This window comes from Helianthus annuus, chromosome 2, assembly GCF_002127325.2.
Source record: "Helianthus annuus cultivar XRQ/B chromosome 2, HanXRQr2.0-SUNRISE, whole genome shotgun sequence".
NCBI lineage: Eukaryota > Viridiplantae > Streptophyta > Magnoliopsida > Asterales > Asteraceae > Helianthus > Helianthus annuus.
The window spans coordinates 128,212,006-128,229,208 of NC_035434.2; the positions used below are offsets into that span (position 1 = coordinate 128,212,006).

At 35.7% G+C, this 17,203-nt stretch overlaps 2 protein-coding genes across 2 annotated transcripts; one reads left to right on the top strand and one right to left on the bottom strand.

Annotated features, from left to right (window-relative positions):
* Nucleotides 1-220: 220 nt before the first annotated feature.
* LOC110921823 (COP1-interactive protein 1) lies at nt 221-8,506 on the bottom strand. Its single transcript, XM_022166159.2, has 3 exons — nt 8,315-8,506; nt 6,279-6,490; nt 221-5,352 (listed from the first exon to the last, which is right to left on the bottom strand). The coding sequence occupies exons 2-3, from the start codon at nt 6,370-6,372 to the stop codon at nt 497-499; spliced, it is 4,950 nt and encodes a 1,649-aa protein (XP_022021851.1). The 5' UTR covers nt 6,373-6,490; nt 8,315-8,506; the 3' UTR covers nt 221-496.
* Nucleotides 8,507-10,932: 2,426 nt separating this feature from the next.
* Nucleotides 10,933-12,343, top strand: LOC110905563. The gene is made up of 2 exons (XM_022151219.2): nt 10,933-11,649; nt 11,744-12,343. The coding sequence occupies exons 1-2, from the start codon at nt 10,987-10,989 to the stop codon at nt 12,341-12,343; spliced, it is 1,263 nt and encodes a 420-aa protein (XP_022006911.1). The 5' UTR covers nt 10,933-10,986.
* The last annotated feature ends 4,860 nt before the right edge of the window (nt 12,344-17,203 follow it).

A 17,203-nucleotide genomic window follows, 5' to 3' on the forward strand; every position in this document is an offset into this window, starting at 1 on the left:
ATATGAAGCGATTTCATGGTCATAGAGGCGCGCCTAAGGCACCCTTTTAAAAACTAAGAGAGTTTTAGCAAAAGGTTGTGATCATGGTACTTAATATTTTATACACAAGTTTAAAAGAAGTAGTGGGATAAAATGAGTGCATACCCCTAACTTTTCAAACTATGTAATAAGAATGTTCACATCAAAAAGCATACTGCTAAAACTAAATGCATGCAACAGCTAGCACAAACATATATATATTCCATAGATCGATCTGTCCAAAATAATATGACTGACTGACTGAATGAATAAATAATACAAATGACTAGGAAATAGCAAGTAATTTCCTAAACTCGATACAAATAACATATACCATCAAACAAACAAAAAATACCAAATAATAATAATAATAATACATGAGAAAAGATGAACCTGGTCTCTTTAATCTTTATGTCATTCACCTTTCCAAGAATCAAAAACCAATTTACTCATATTGCATCCATGCGTATTTCGGTATTTACCTCGCGGTTTGCTTTCTCGAGATCAGTTGATGCAGATGATCATAACGGTCTCGTTGATAATCAACCAACATACACAGCTGTCGTATCGCCTCTCGCTTTTCCTCTCCAAGATCCACCAACCCTTCATCCTTCACATGTAGCTGCTTTTCTAGCTCTTTCATCTTTTCATCTTTTTCGCTAGTTTTCCGTTCAAGTTCATTAACCGACTTCTTCAGTGTCTCCCTCTCGCTTTCAACTTCCCGCAACTGTATTGTCAACTTTCCAACTTTTTCCTTCAGATCATCTTTCTCACAACTCATCTTCTTCATCGAGATCTTTGTAACTTGGATTTCGTTCATGATTTCGTAAATCTGCGTTGATATGTGACCATGATCTTCCTCAAACTTTACACTTAACGAATCCATCCCGGTTGATATCTCGTTAACATGTTGTGTAACCGTCTTTCTGACACTTTCTTCGGATTCTTTATAGCCGGTGATGGTTTCGGATAATGCGGAGATTTTATCGATGAGTGATTTGTTTTCTTGATGCAGCTTTTCCTCTTTGCCTGCGTATTCGCTTTCTTTCTCGCTTAACGTCTGTTCTGTTACGCGAAGCTTCTGGTTCGTGAGACGGATTTTGACTTCGAGGTTTCTAATGGTTTCGGTCAAAGTAGTGGCGTCGTCTCCTTTGATTTCTAGATCTCCCTTCAGGTCTTCGATCGCTTCCTCTAGTTGCTCAACGGTTTGTTCTTTCGATCGGATCTGTTCTGTCATTTCTTTGATCTCGTTTTCTTTCTCGACTAAAGCTGTTTCGAGCTTTTGAATCTTGTCCTGCAGATCTTTGACCTTTGACTCGTTGACTCCGTTTTCTTCTACTGTTTTTGCATGATCCTTTGACTTGCTTTCGAGTTCTTCTTTCAGAGTTTGACTCAGGATTTGGAGTTCGGAAATTTCGGTACCCTTTTTCTCAAGTTGAATTTCTAATTCAGTTTTCACGTTGTTTAATGATTCAAGATTTGACTCTAGATCTTTGACCTTTGACTCGTTGACTTCGTTTTCTTTGACTGTTTTTGCATGATCGCTTGACTTGCTTTCGAGTTCTTCTTTCAGATTTTGAATAACGATTAGAAGTTCCGAAACTTCAGTACCCTTTTTCTCAAGTTGAGTTTCTAATTCGGCTTTCAGGTCGTTTAACGACTCGAGCTTTGACTCTAGATCTTTGACCGTTGACTCGAGGCCTTCCTTTTCTTCTAAGGTCCGTTCTTGATCCTTTGACTTGCTTTCTAGCTGTTCCTTTAGATTTTCAGTTACAATTAACATTTCCGAAATTTCAGTACCTTTTTTCTCGAGTTGCGTTTCTAATTCGTTTTTCAAGTTGTTCAACGATTCGATATTCGATTCTAGATCTTTGACCTTTGACTCATAGCCTTCCTTCTCTTCTAGCGTCTTTGTGTGATCATTTGACTTGCTTTCAAGTTCTTGTTTCAGACTTTGGCTCAGGATCACAAGTTCGGAAATCTCGAGACCCTTTTTCTCGAGATGCATTGTCGATTCGTTTTTCTCGTTGTTTACGTTTTCGAGCTGCAGTTCAAGATCTTTGACTTTTGACTCGCATTCTTCTTTTTCTTCCAATGTCTTTGCTTGTTCTTTCGATTTGATGTCAAGTTCTCGTTTAAGATTTTCACACTCGGTTAAGAGTTCGGAAATCTCAACGCCCTTTTTCTCGAGTTGAGTTTCGGTTTCGGCTTTCAGGTCGTTTAACGACTCGAGCTTTGACTCTAGATCTTTGACCGTTGACTCGAGGCCTTCCTTTTCTTCTAAGGTCCGTTCTTGATCCTTTGACTTGCTTTCTAGCTGTTCCTTCAGATTTTCAGTTACAACTAACATTTCCGAAATTTCAGTACCTTTTTTCTCGAGTTGCGTTTCTAATTCGTTTTTCACGTTGTTCAACGATTCGATATTCGATTCTAGATCTTTGACCTTTGACTCATAGCCTTCCTTCTCTTCTAGCGTCTTTGTATGATCATTTGACTTGCTTTCAAGTTCTTGTTTCAAACTTTGGCTCAGGATCACAAGTTCGGAAATCTCGAGACCCTTTTTCTCGAGATGCATTGTCGATTCGTTTTTCTCGTTGTTCACGTTTTCGAGCTGCAGTTCAAGATCTTTGACTTTTGACTCGCATTCTTCTTTTTCTTCCAATGTCTTTGCTTGTTCTTTCAATTTGATGTCAAGTTCTCGTTTAAGATTTTCACACTCGGTTAAGAGTTCGGAAATCTCAACGCCCTTTTTCTCGAGTTGAGTTTCGGTTTCGTTTTTCAGGTTGTTTAACGATTCGAGCTGTGATTCTAGATCCTTGACCTTTGACTCTTGTTCTTTTGATTTGTTTTCAAGTTCTTCTTTCAAACCTTGAATTGAAATCAATAGTTCGGAAATCTCAAGACCCTTTTTCTCAAGTTGAGTTTCCGTTTCGCTTTTCAGGTTGTTTAACGATTCGAGTTGTGATTCTAGATCTTTGACCTTTGACTCATAGCCTTCTTTTTCCTCTAGAGTCTTCTCTTGTTCTTTTGACTTGCTGTCAAGTTCTTCTTTCAGACTTTGAATCTGACTTAAAAGCTCCGAGTTCTCAATACCCTTTTTCTCAAGTTGAGTTTCGGTTTCGGTTTTCATGTTGTTTAACGATTCGAGCTGCGATTGTAGATCTTTGACCTTTGACTCTTGTTCTTTTGACTTGCTTTCAACTTCATCTTTCAAACTTTGAACCAAAACTAAAAGTTCAGAAATCTCGACAGCCTTTTTCTCGAGTTGCGATTCTGATTCGTTTTTCAGATTGTTAACAGTTTCCAGCTGCGATTCTAGATCTTTGACCTTTGACTCATAGCCTTCAAGTTCTTCTTTCAGACATTGAATCTGAGTTAAGAGCTCTGCATTCTCAATATCCCTTTTCTCGAGTTGACTTTCTCGGTCAACTTTTTGGTTGTTTAACGATTCAAGCTCCGATTCTAGATCTTTGACCTTTGACTCATACGCTTTCTTCTCTTCCACTATCTTCTCTTGTTCTTTTGACTTGCTTTCAAGTCCTTCTTTCAAACTCTGAATCAAAATCGATAGTTCAGAAATCTCGAGAACCTTTTTCTCGAGGTTGGATTCTGATTCGTTTTTCAGACTGCTAACAGATTCAAGCTGCAATTCCAGATCTTTGACCTTTAACTCATATGCTTCTTTTTCTTCCAAACTCTTCTCTTGTTCTTTCGACTTGCTTTCAACTTCTTCTTGCAGACTTTGAATCTGCGTTAAAAGCTCCGAATTCTCAATACCCTTTTTCTCAAGTTCCATTTCCATTGCATTGTTCGAGTTGTTTAAAGATTCGAGCTGCGATTCTAGATCTTTCACCTTTGACTCATACGCTTGTTTTTCTTCCAAAGTCTTCTCTTGTTCTTTTGACTTGCTTTCAACTTGTTCTTTCAAACTTTGAATCAAAACCGACAGTTCAGAAATCTCGAGAACCTTTTTTTCGAGGTTCGATTCTGATTCGCTTTTCAGGTTGTTTAGCGATTCGAGCTGCGATTCTAGATCTTTGACCTTTGACTCATACGCTTCTTGTTCTTCCAAACTCTTCTCTTGTTCTTTTGACTTGCTTTCAAGTTGTTCTTTCAAACTCTGAATCAAAACCGACAGTTCAGAAATCTCGAGAACCTTTTTCTCGATTTGCGATTCTGCTTCGTTTTTCAGATTGTTAACCGATTCCAGCTGCGACTCAAGATCTTTGACCTTTGACTCATTTACTTCTTTCTCTTCCACTATCTTTGCAATCTCCTGTTTAAAACTCTCTATCTGAGTAACATACTCCGCAATTTCTTGACTTTTCGCGTTGACTTCCGAATCAAGTTCAACCTTCAGTTTACGTAACGAGCTAACCTCTTCCTCTAACTCCTTCACCCGATCAACGTACACTTCTTTCTCTTCAAGCAACTTCTGTTCATCTGCTACTTTACCAGTCAACTCTTGTTTCACAGAATCAATCTCGATCACGTGATCCGAAATCTGTTGACAACTTTTCTCAAGTTGACTTTCCAAGTTGCTGACTTTATCAATCAAATTCTTTATCTCTTCGTCTTTCTTCATCTCAGTCTCTCGTTTCTGAACGTTTAACGACTCAAAATTTTCTTCAAAACTTCTTATTTTAATTTCTGTTTCACTCTTGTGTGACGTATGCAGCTCTGTATGTTCAACAAGCTCTTTCTCTTTTTCGGCCAATTGTTCTCGTAAACGACTACATTCAGCAGCAAGTTCTTCCACTTTTTCGTGATTTTTCTTAACCTCATCCGATAACTCCGAACCTTTTACCGATAGAGCTTTTCTTTCTTCTTCAGAAGCTTCTAGTTTCTTACTTATGCTTTCTAACCCTTCTTCTACTGCTTCCATTTTCTCCTGCATCTGAACAAGTTCCGACTTGAAACCCTCCTTTTCATTTTCCAACTTAACGTTAACCGCTTTCAGTTCTTCAAGTTTGTGATCGTATTCAGCTTCCTTTTCGGTTGCAACGGTCAACTTTTTGGTCAACTCGTCGATGTGTGTGTTTGCGTCTTGGAGTTGTTCTTTGTATGTGTCGGTGACATTTGGTTTTCCCTTTTTGCCGCCTTTTTTACTGTAATTGTCGTCGGAATCTGAGTCTGAGCTGGATGAGGAAGAAGAGTCTTTTTCTTTCTTTGGATGAATTTTGTCCTTCAACTCTCCGGTTATGTGATCGTAGCGTTCGTAGATTGATTGATGATGTTTGTGGAAATCTTCGATCAATTCGATAAGTTTGTTTCGGTCATCGTTGTCTTCAGCTTTGAGAAGGTCTAGAATCTTCTTGTAATTGTCTTCCATTTCTGTAAAATACATCAGAGCTATTAGTCCATGTTCTAAATCTTTCATTTCAGCAAAACAAGACGCTTCACGATATTATTTACCAAATTCAAGGATAGTAAATGATGGAGCGGATCTTTCTTATTCTTTTGCTATTATTCTTTCATGAACTAGGAAACAACATTGCTATGTTAGTTTCTACTCCACTTTGTCATAAGCATGGAGTTGAAAACAATCTAAATGGTAGAGAAGTGGATATTCTTAAAATCTCACAAATCGTTTTATTTTTTAAAAAGTGACTTTATTTTTAGAGTAAATTGTCATTTTCGTCCCTGAGGGCTGAGGTTTGATCATTTTTGCGACTTTCATCCAATGATTTGTTTTTCCACATCTAGATCCTCGTGGTTTCAAAATATTGTCAGTTTCGTCCCCGAGGGCCAAACTCCGAGGGACGAAAGTCGCAATAAATTGCCAAACCTCAGGGACGAAAATGGCAAGATTTTGAAACCAAGAGGACCCAGATGCGGAAAAACAAACACTTGGATGAAAGTCACAATGACCAAACCTCAGGGACGCAAATGACAATTTACTCTTATTTTTGATAAAACAAATTTTATAATCTGATCTAGTACAGTAAGCATTTTAAAATTTAAAAGAACAGGCAAAAAAAAAGCTTTGTGTGTTCTTCGACAGCAAGACACTGATTCAAAGATAAGTGATTTTATGTAAGATTTATTGATGTTTAGAGCTTTCGTATTTCGTATTTGGCTTACTGTTGCAACCATAATTCTGGAAAATGAGCTATTTTGGACATATTATGTGAACTTCAAATATGAGCTATACTGCAGATAACCAACCATCTTGCAACCATGCTCATGAATGATACTTTACAAACATATTATGAAAATGATCAAAACAAAAGCGAAGAGGTGTTCACTAAAGGATATACCTTTATTACTCCCTTTTAGTTCCTCATCTTTTTCTGGATCAATATGACTTCCAATGATCGACTTAATTTTATCTCTGAAACGATGCTTTCTCATTTCCTTGTTTGCTTTTCACCGAGTGTTGCTCAAATCTTCAAGAAGATAACAGTGTTTGTCAGAAGAACAAAAATGATGTTCTTCAACAAGACAATACAACTTTTCTATGAGCTCGATCCTGAAAATTAAAACAGGAAAACAGCTTCAGAAATTCAGACACAAAAAAACAGGATTCAAAAATAAGAGACAGATATTTTATTCTACACGATGTTCCAAACAGTAAACCAATTTTGGGAGTAATTTGTTTGCTACTTACGCAGGGTCTACCAGTATATCGCATGCATATTCTTTCTTTCAATGATATTATTGGTGCTGTCAAGGAGATCGGTCATTAACCAACTCTTATACACATGTTAAAAGGTTGATTGATAAGTTTAAAGCATGTTTTCCACCATCCACAAGAGATAAACAATGACAAGAAAATTAAATGTTTATTTTTTGGTGTACTCTCATCAGCACATGATTTTGTTCGGGATACACTCTTTATGATGGTTTGCAACCTATAATAAAGCAATCTTTGGTCTATTTCAGAAAAACAAGATCACAACAGAAACATACATACTGGTTCTTGATTTTTTAAACTATCCAATTGAGATTTCAAGTGACACATCGAAATACACTAATCTAAAAAGCAAAAAGTGAAAACATAATTCAGAAAGATCATCTGAAAATGAGGTAATCCTACTTGTCTTCATGCATCTGCTTCTTCTTGGATAATAGATTCCGACGCATTGATCATATGACAGGGAAATAGAGATGGCTTAATTTTCAAATGTTAATTTCATGCCATCATTTCGTTATAGTATGTTATCGAGAGGGTTGCCAGATTCACTCAATCTCACATTTCACTGTGTTTATTCTAGATGTGGCTCTGATGCCACTGAGACAAGACTCAAAAGGATGAACTAAATCATTTCTACACATTTTAACACATGAAGATAATTTCCTACTACTCGCTACCTATGTTGTCAAAAGCCCTTCAGGCACGCGGCTAGGCCTTCAGGCAAACCAAAACGCCTTGCTGCCATCCAGGCGCTCCGGCAACCTTCAGGCGAGATTCCGGCCAAAATTTCGGGAAGATTCAGGCGAGATTCCGACCAAATCCTGAAACTTGGGAAAGATTTTGCATATTCAGGCGAGATTCCAACCTAAACTAGCCCTAAAGCAATCCTAAAACACGTCTAAACCCACAGAAACTGGTATGTCTATTCTATACGCTTAGCTTATCCCGAGGCCTAAGGCTCACCCTAACCCTTTGTGCCTTAAGCGCTCCTTTGACGACTATGCTCGCTACATGAAACTGACCATTAAAACATGAAAAACAAACTTCGCAGTAATTGAAAAACCGAATCATATGCAGGCTCCTAAATCAGGACTGAAAAACAAGCCAACACAACTTCCTGACATATATCTATATTAAATAAACATCCATTAATAAACAGAATAATTCCATATGCACCTGCAAATGACCATATCTTAGCAAATAAACCATAATAATTGAGTTTATTCATCAAATTACCATAGATAAACATACAATGAAAGATAAACATCATAATTATTGGATCACTGAAATTAAGTCATAAAATCTAAATTCAAATTCAAATTCAAATTGAAACACAAATCAAATAAAAACAAACTTATACAACTGGTATCAACTATCAACTGACAACTGATTGATTCCAGCTTTTTAACTAAATTCAACATAACATCAATTTTCGAATACGACAGCAAATTCAATCAACGTCAAAACTTCAAATTCGGTCAAACTAATCAAACAATTATAATTCACTTAATTCACATAAAACAAACCTAAAATCATAGACATGAACTACGATAAATCAGCAGATTATAGCCGCAAAACTTACATATAGTTGAACATACGATACGAATTAGGTTCAAATTCATCGAAATTAAACGTAAATTTGAAAATTAAACGACTCACCGTTGGATTTCGGATTGAAAAGAGCGTAAGATGCTCCGATCACCGGTTCAAAAGTGAATCAGAATTCAGAGATTCAGCAGAAATTGAAGAAAAACTGATAAATTAGTGTGTGTGTTTTGTGTGTGTGTGTGTGTGTGTGTTGATTAGAGTGAGAGAGAGACAGTAATAATCTGAATGGGATGAATATTGATCTGGAATTTGGTATTTTTTTAATATTTTTTGTATCATGGCCCAATAATTTTAAAAAAGTTTCAAAAGGGTTCCATATGATATAAGTTTAGACGATCTAGACCTTATGGTTTGTTATGTATACAAAAGGTGTATAAAGTAAAAGTTAGGTTTATAACAAGGTTTAAATTGAGTTTTGGTAGTCTATGTATGTGATATAAGATCTTCCATATGAGCTTGTTAAATATTGTTTTGATAAGGATTTTAGATAGTTTGTGTTCGTGTTTATGTAATGTTCTAATGGATGTTTTTAAGTCGTTCTGAGTTTTTGGATTAAGTTAAAATCTTTCTCTAAGTTAATCTTTCTCGAGTCGTTGCGTAATTAGAATACAAATTATATTTGCAATAACTAAAAGCTATTAGATTAACAAATTGATTTTAGAATAATGAAAACCATATAAGGTTTATATATTTTTAGTAACTAGAAGTAAAAATACCATGAGAATAAGAATACAAAACCTTATCAAATCTTATATTGTAACAATTATAAACATAATTACCATAAATACTAAATACTATATTCTATCTAGAAATCCCATGAAATCATACCTGAATGTAAAACAATGAAAATGTTAGTATAATAATATAGAATCTTAAAGAAAAAAAATTTATAAACCTTAAAATAATAAGAAAATTTTGTGGTGACAAGATGCACGAAGGTAGAGTTATGATGGTGACTATGGTGTTAAGAGAAAAATAGATAAAACCTAACTTATGTATATACAAGCATCCTTTGTGCAGGGCGAGAGGAAGAAGAAGAAAAATAGAGACATCACATAGTATCGGAAAAATGACCACCTAAACTCACAAAGTCTTAAGCAGTAAGGAAACTTTGTGACGACAAACAATGACGATATGTGTCATGGTGGCAGAGCTATCATGATGAATGTGTCATTAAGAGGAAATAAAATAGATATAATCTATAAAAACACACAACCATCTAGGGGTAGGACGAGAAGGAGAAGAAAGGAAAGAAAGTCCCCATACAAAGGAACCAATGGTGGAAGATAGTCAACAACCAACCAAGATTTGATGATGGTAAGAGGTATAAGAAGGAGAGTAAAAAAGAAATGTAGAAGGCAATAACCTTAAAAAGGATTTATACTATATATAATAAAAAAAAGCTTGTAGAGTATTATTTGTTCATAACCAACCATATATAATAATACAAAGGAAACCTTACGATAGCTTTTAGGTACATATATCCATGCGTGAAGCTTTTAAGAGGCATGAGGGGGCGGCCGACCCCCTGAACTTTTCGCTCAGTAGTGGACATTAACTGTAATCGTCAGTTAATCTTGATTATCACAATATTTATCGGTTGATCATAGAACATTAACTCGAATCGTCAGTTAATCTTGATTATCAATTCTTTTAGTTTGGTGACAATCTAGTTATTGGTTAATTTTGATTAATAATTAAGGTTTCCTCATCCTAGTACATTTTAGATAAAAATCAACATGAATTTAGCTTGTGCTTTTAGGTCAACAAAAGAGCAAGTGAAAACTATAGGATCTTAGTTTTGTAATATTAAAACACTAGGGGGTGAAATGAAAAGTAGAGAAACTGAGGTGGCATGGGAAAGTAATTTTGTCTGGCATGCATGACAGAAATCAGAGATGAACCGCTTTTTTGTGGTTTCAAATTATTTTTATGAAAGACCCAAAGAAAGGATATCATTGGTGGAAAATAAATACAAAATTTAAAAAAAAATACAACACTATGCTGCCTTTTTCATAAGTTGATGTAACGTCATGCATTTAATAAAATCGAGCCATCATCTAAGAGAAAATCATAAATATATAAAATATTACATTCTCATAGAGGGTTAAAAGAGAAATATTGTAAACATGTGAATCTTACGAAGAACTTCAATAAGTATGTTTGAGCTAGTGTAATTATGATCATGCTACTTTAAAATTGTAGTGTGTATGTTTAAACTTAGTATAATTATGATTATGTTACTTTAAAATTGTAGCGTAATAATAATTACTCTAGTTGAAACATAATTACTCTAGTTATTTATTATTCACATGTGAAAAGTTGTTTGTATACGATCCTAAAACTATACAAAGTGTATAAAAAGTTAAATAAGTATTTTTATCGATGAGATGGTTTTCACAAAAAGAAATGCAGTGATTTCAAATATGTTAGGGTATACGGTGTGGGACGCGGGGAAGGTCGGCAAACCTGTTTGCCGATCGGCAAACACCGCCGCCAACTATGTCGGTACGCGGCAAAGCCAAAAAATCGGTAAAGGTTTGCCAATTGAAACTGCACGCGTGTTGCCTTTTTTTCACCCCCTTTCCAACGGTAATATTACCGTTAAATGTAAAAAAAAAATTGTTTTTTAAATATTACCCTATAAATACTACTCACACATTTAAAAAAATACACCATACTCTCTCAATCTACTCTACATATTGTTAAACATTTTGAAAAATATGGAAGGCTCAAAGAAGGGTGAAGGCAAGAAGAAAATGGTAGGGTCCGGTTCAAAGTCGAGGCCTCAAGATAAACGTGGTTCGGGTGGTACTAGTGTCCCGTTTAATCCGCAACTTGGGTTTGCGAATCAAACCCAACCTCCATTTTATTTTAACCAACCCATGCATCAACCTTTCGGTTATGATACCCAACCCACCCAAAATTGGATGCAATACGGTCCGAGGATGACTCAAGCCGGTTATTATGATTACTCCCAAGAAGCGCAAAATGCTTTTGACCCGTTTGCTTTTCAAAACCCAATGTCACAATCACCGAGAGACGAACAAGATGACGCCGATGAGGAGTTCGTGCCGGAAACCCAAGAACAAGAGTTAGATGATGATGATGATGAAGATGTTGCGGATGAACCGGAAAGAAAAGGAAAAGCCAAACGGGAAAGTTGGTCGCCTAGACAAGAAGAGGCGTTGGCAAAGGCTTTTGTTCATTGCACTTTGAATAAAAGGAAAGGCAATCAACAAAAGAAGGATGGCTTTTGGAAGAAAGTTCTAAACCACTTTAACGAAACGGTCGGAGGAAGTAATCGAACCCACCACCAAGTTCGCTCAAAATGGATGACGATGCAAACAAAAATTAACACATTCAACGGTCTATATCATCAAGCGGTAATTTTTTTATACTGTTTATATTTTAACGAAATATTTGGATTTAGTTGATGATAATATATTTTTATACGGTTTATTTTTTAACGAAATATAGGATCGTTTACGTCCTAGCGGGAGTGACGACGCATATGTAATGAAACAAGCGTTAAAGGATTACAAAAGCAAAAAAAAAATTGAGTTCGCTCATGTTGCGGCTTGGGAGGTTGTTAGAACAAATCAAAAGTGGTCGCCGGTACCTTTGTTGAATGAAGAAAGCTCCGGTTCGGGTCTAAAAAGAAAGTCTTCGGATTTGGGAAATTATACTCGAGGATCACCGAATGTCGAAATCTCGAGCGGATTCGATATTCCCGACATAAACGAGGATCCTTCACCACCACCACCAAGACGACAAACGAGAAAGGAGAAAAAGGACAAAGGGCCGTCTTCAAAAAACGAAGATCCAAGAGATATAACACACAAATTCGAAGAGTACAAGGCCATGAAAAAAGAGATAATGGAAATTAAACGTATACGAGAAGAAAAATATTTGACCTTGGCGGATGAGCAACGAGAGGCGTTGCGACAAACAATGTTCGACAAGGACTTGGAGACGTATAATCGGCCTACCGACAATGTTCACCCGGCGATGTTGGAAATCACACTCGCTAGAAAACGTGAGATCGCAAAAAAATATGGATGGCCTTGTGATTTTTAGTTTTTTTTTTTAGATTTTATTAAAAATGTAATGTTTTATTTTTATTTAAGATGTAATGCTTTATTTTTAATTAAAATGTAATGCTTTATTTTTATTTTTAAAAAGTTTATGTTTTTTCCATTTTATCTTAAATATAAAAAAACATAAAATAAAAAAAAAGTGTGCCACTCAGCAAGTGTTTAAACCACTGCCAACAATTTTCAGCAAAGTTTAAACACTTTTGCCTAATTGACATGGCGCGCTCTGATTGGTCGGTTTTTTGGTTTGCCACTTTAAAGTGTTTAACCACTCCTTATACCCTTAGGAAGATATCAAGATCATCGGTTGAGTGAATTTCAAGTTTTGTCCTTTATCTTTAGGCCACTTTGCAAGTTTTGTCCTTTATGTTTAAATTTGACGAGTTTTTCCTTTATGTTTAAAAATCAAGCACGTTTTGTCCTTTATGCTTGATTTTTAAGGACAAAACGTGCTTGATTTTTTAAACATAAAGGACAAAACGTGTTTGATTTTTAAACATAAAGGGTAAAACGTGCTTGATTTTTAAACATAAAGGACAAAACTTGTCAAATTTAAACATAAAGGACAAAACTTGCAAAGTGGCCTAAAGATAAAGGACAAAACTTGAAATTCACTCTCATCGGTTTCTTATGGGAAGAATAGATCAAAGATTTGGTCTTTGTATAGGCACGTTGGTGTAGTTTCAATTTCCATGTCTTAGACCGTGGGGTGTGTATCTGGTGAACAGACCGAGAGGACGACATGAAGGGGGACCTCGACGGGGAACACCCTCTTGTCCTATGATCGGGACAAATCGGGGAAGATCTTCCGTCCACCTCAAGCGACAAGTTTTGACCATTTGTAAGATGACCATTGAAAACGGTCACTTTTCAAAAAAAAAAAAAAAATTAAAAACCTGTTTAAATCCCATTTCCATCTTTAAAAATCTCATTCTATTTTCAATGTTCTTAACCAATCTCAAATGAGTAAACTACAAAAATGGTCTCTGAGGTTTGGTCGCTTTTACCACTTTAGTCCAAAACTCAAACCTTTTGAACAATCCAGTATTTATAAACAAACCTATATTATCCAGTATTTATAAACAAACCCGGACGAACTGATTTGTTTATTAAACCCGAAAAAATTATAAATCCAGTATTTATAAACAAACTCGGATTATCTCAAGTCTGAAACCAATTTTTAAATTCCGGAACAATCCTTAACTCCGGAACAGTGAACAATGGTTAAATCCGAAAGAGACCTATCCGGACTAAACTTCCAGCTAAGAAATTTGGAATATCATCTTCCGAACTATCTACCCATACATGACTTCACATATAGGTCACTGATAATCCGGAAGGAATAAATTCGAAACAGGAAGTCCTGACCAAGAAATTTGGAACTTTATAAGCTGAGTAATCCGGAACTTACAGTTTCTGCTTCTAATCTTCGAAACTTTTAACACTTACAGAAATCCGGACAGAGCCTTTTCAGATCAAAACCCTAGATCTACCAAAAACCCAGCAGTTCTCTTCAACACAACTTGAATTTATTCATATCTGACCAAAAACTTCACGTCTTCATGATGTTTTGCGGAAACAAACATCAAATCAAGAGCAATGGTGATACCACTGTGAAAGCACCGGATGGATGACAAACATCAACATTGCACCTGATTCATGACGTGAAACATCAAAAACATAAAAGATAGAAAGATGTAGAAGTTGAAACTCTATAATCTTGAATCATTCATCACAGATTACATAAACCGAAAGAGTATACATCATCTACAAGCTAGTTTAGATCACAAAGATCTAAACCTAGCTTTCTCTCACTAACACATAATCACTCTCTAGAATGTGCACACCCAGGAGACTCAAAGAGATTGCACCAAGCTTGCCCTAATCTCACATATCAACACATATATATAGACTAGGGACTAAACTCGAACAAAACACATTGTCCGGGATACAACAAACAAACCCATCCGAATTTACATAAATTCGGACATTACAATCAACAACTAACAAACACGGACTATATAAGTCCTGACTAAACTATCCGAACTTATGATAAATTTGGACAAGGCATACATTACAAATCCGGAATCTGTCATGCTTCACCATCTTTAACTTGGACCTTTGACTTTGTTGACCAGAACTGATAAAGCAAAATTACCCGACAGGAACTACACTTACAAACACATTAAAATGATGACAATTGTATTTACACAAAAGGATAATTAATCATAAGCCAACCTATAGCCATAAGAAAGATGGGATAGACAGAACCATATTTTAGTGTTTAAGTGAATGAGATATTGAACAGTCGTTGAGTATTACTACTAATGATGTTTCGTCTGATGATACCACGATTTGGTTTCTCAAAAATGAACTACCAAACCTCTTGTATAACAAAAAAAAAATTACAAATTTATTGTATAATCCATATTATAAACTTGGTTATGAGGATTGAGGAACGGACTAAGTGATAGAGCCACATCAATCGACCCTATGTGAGACAATTCTAACTGTTTTAGTAATTAATTTTTAATAAGACTAAACTCATATGAATTTAAGTAAACTAAAAGGTGAAGATGACTTGGAATGTAGATTCATGAATACTATGTTATGCCAAAGTTTGATTTATACCGAAGGTGTGACATTAATATTAGAGTAAACTGCCATTTTGGTCCCTGAGGTTTGGTCACTTTTGTCACTTTAGTTCAAAACTCAAACCTTTTGAATCTGGGTCCCTATGGTTTCAGTTTTATTGCCATTTTGGTCCAAAAGTGAAATCAGCTCATATTTGTCTAATAAAATCATGGTATTTTGTCCTTTTCCTCAGGGGCAAAATGGTCATTGTAATTTTATTATAACACATTATTAATTAAAATAATAAAATTAAATAACCATTTGACCTCATAAAAGCACAAAGATTATCATCTTCCGCAAAAATCATCTTCTCCAAACCCTCCCAAACCTGCTCTGTTCTACGATCATCTTCTCCAAACGATTATCTTCTCCAATGGATGATTAAGAGGATTTTAACTGCTCTATTCATGGCTTCTATATCGTCACTTACGGCCTCGGTATCTATATTCTGCAACTGTTTCTCGCTTTTCTCTCTCCTCGGGTTGATCCGGAACTCAGCGACGATCCTTCCTTGCCTACTGGTAGGTCTGGAGAGTTTCGTCCATTTGTTCGTCGCCTTCCTGAGTTTAAGTTCTGGTCAGTCCGATCATTTCACTTGTTTTCTGATAATTACTTGAAATTATATGTGATTGTTGTAGATTTCTTATTTTGATTATAGTTTTGGTTCTGATGATGCGATCATAGATCTAAAATTGTCAGCTGTGTCTTCGTGATTTGACTATGGAGAAACCCTAACTTAGGTTAAGTAGATCTGGATTTAGATTAGATTGTTGTAGATTTTGTTGTTGTGATTGTAGTTTTGTGTTTGATTGTGTGTGATTGTTGTAGTTCTGGATTAAATTGAATGTTGTGGTTTAGAGATTGTTAGTTGTGGCTCCACATGTGCATACCACCATTGTCGATCAGCACGGTTGCAGAAGAATGGGGTTTGGAGAAGATGATGGATTAGGTTTTGGGTTTGAGGGAAGATAATAAGTATTTGCTTTTATAGGGTCAAAGGGTTATTTAATTTTATTATTTTAATTAATAATGTGTTATAATAAAATTACAATGACCATTTTACCCCTGAGGAAAAGGACAAAATACCATGATTTTATTATATAAATATGAGCTGATTTCACTTTTGGACCAAAATGACAATAAAATTGAAACCATAGAAACCCAGATTCAAAAGATTTGAGTTTTAGACTAAAGTGGAAACCTCATGGACCAAAATGGCAGTTTACTCTTAATATTAATAGTGTAAATGACAAGTTTTGTCCTTTACGTTTACACCCTTTTGCAGGCGGTGTGGCTTTTGGAGCAAAAGTTGACGAGTTTTGTACTAAATTTTGTTGTAAATAATTATCGAACTGGTTGGAATTTGTGAATGGAAATTAATAATTTGTACTAATTTTATGTTATTTTGTGAGTTAGGTGAAGAACTGAGGATAAAAATCTGACTCAGGAACGTTTTTCTTATGAATGTTCAGCGTCTGCTTCACCCACCACCACCATCATAACCACCCTTCATCGCCACACCTAACCCACCACAACAACCCCTTCACCCACGACCACCATAAACCACCATAGATCAGAGGAGAGGTGGGAGAGTGAAGAGAGAGAGAGAGAGGTTGTTTCACATTTTAGAGAGAAAGAGAGAAGAGAAAGAGAGTATTTTATATTTCTTTTTTTTGTTTCACTTACGTACAAATGGTCCCTGAATAATAATTCTTTATAAAATAGCCACTGGGAAGGTGAAATGACAAAAACGCCCTCATGTGCAAGGCATATAACCATACTTAACTACAAAATCTAATTGAGTTAGGGCTAAAAGACATAACATGCAGAATTTTGAAATATTAAGTACAAAACTCGTCAACTTTTGTCCGCTCTAGTTGTCGTAGCATTAGCATGCACACAGAATCGGATTCGTAAATCTAGAGAAAGATAAGTGCTAACGAAGTTTTGGCAAACTTTTTTTTTTCGAGAAATGGTTGGCTTGGTTATGATAAATATGATTTGGGCATGATGGGTTCTGTTGATCAGATCGATTGGTTTTGGAAATAGTGGTGGATGTACAAGCAGGGGTAGCACGAGCTACCCCTCAACTTTTTCGACGAAGTGTAAAATTAGTGCAAAAAAATTTTCTCTTTGTTTCATGTATCGAGGTATCCTCTAGGTCCAAATTTTTTTTTTGAGATGCCCCTGATCTTGTCTTCTAGATCCA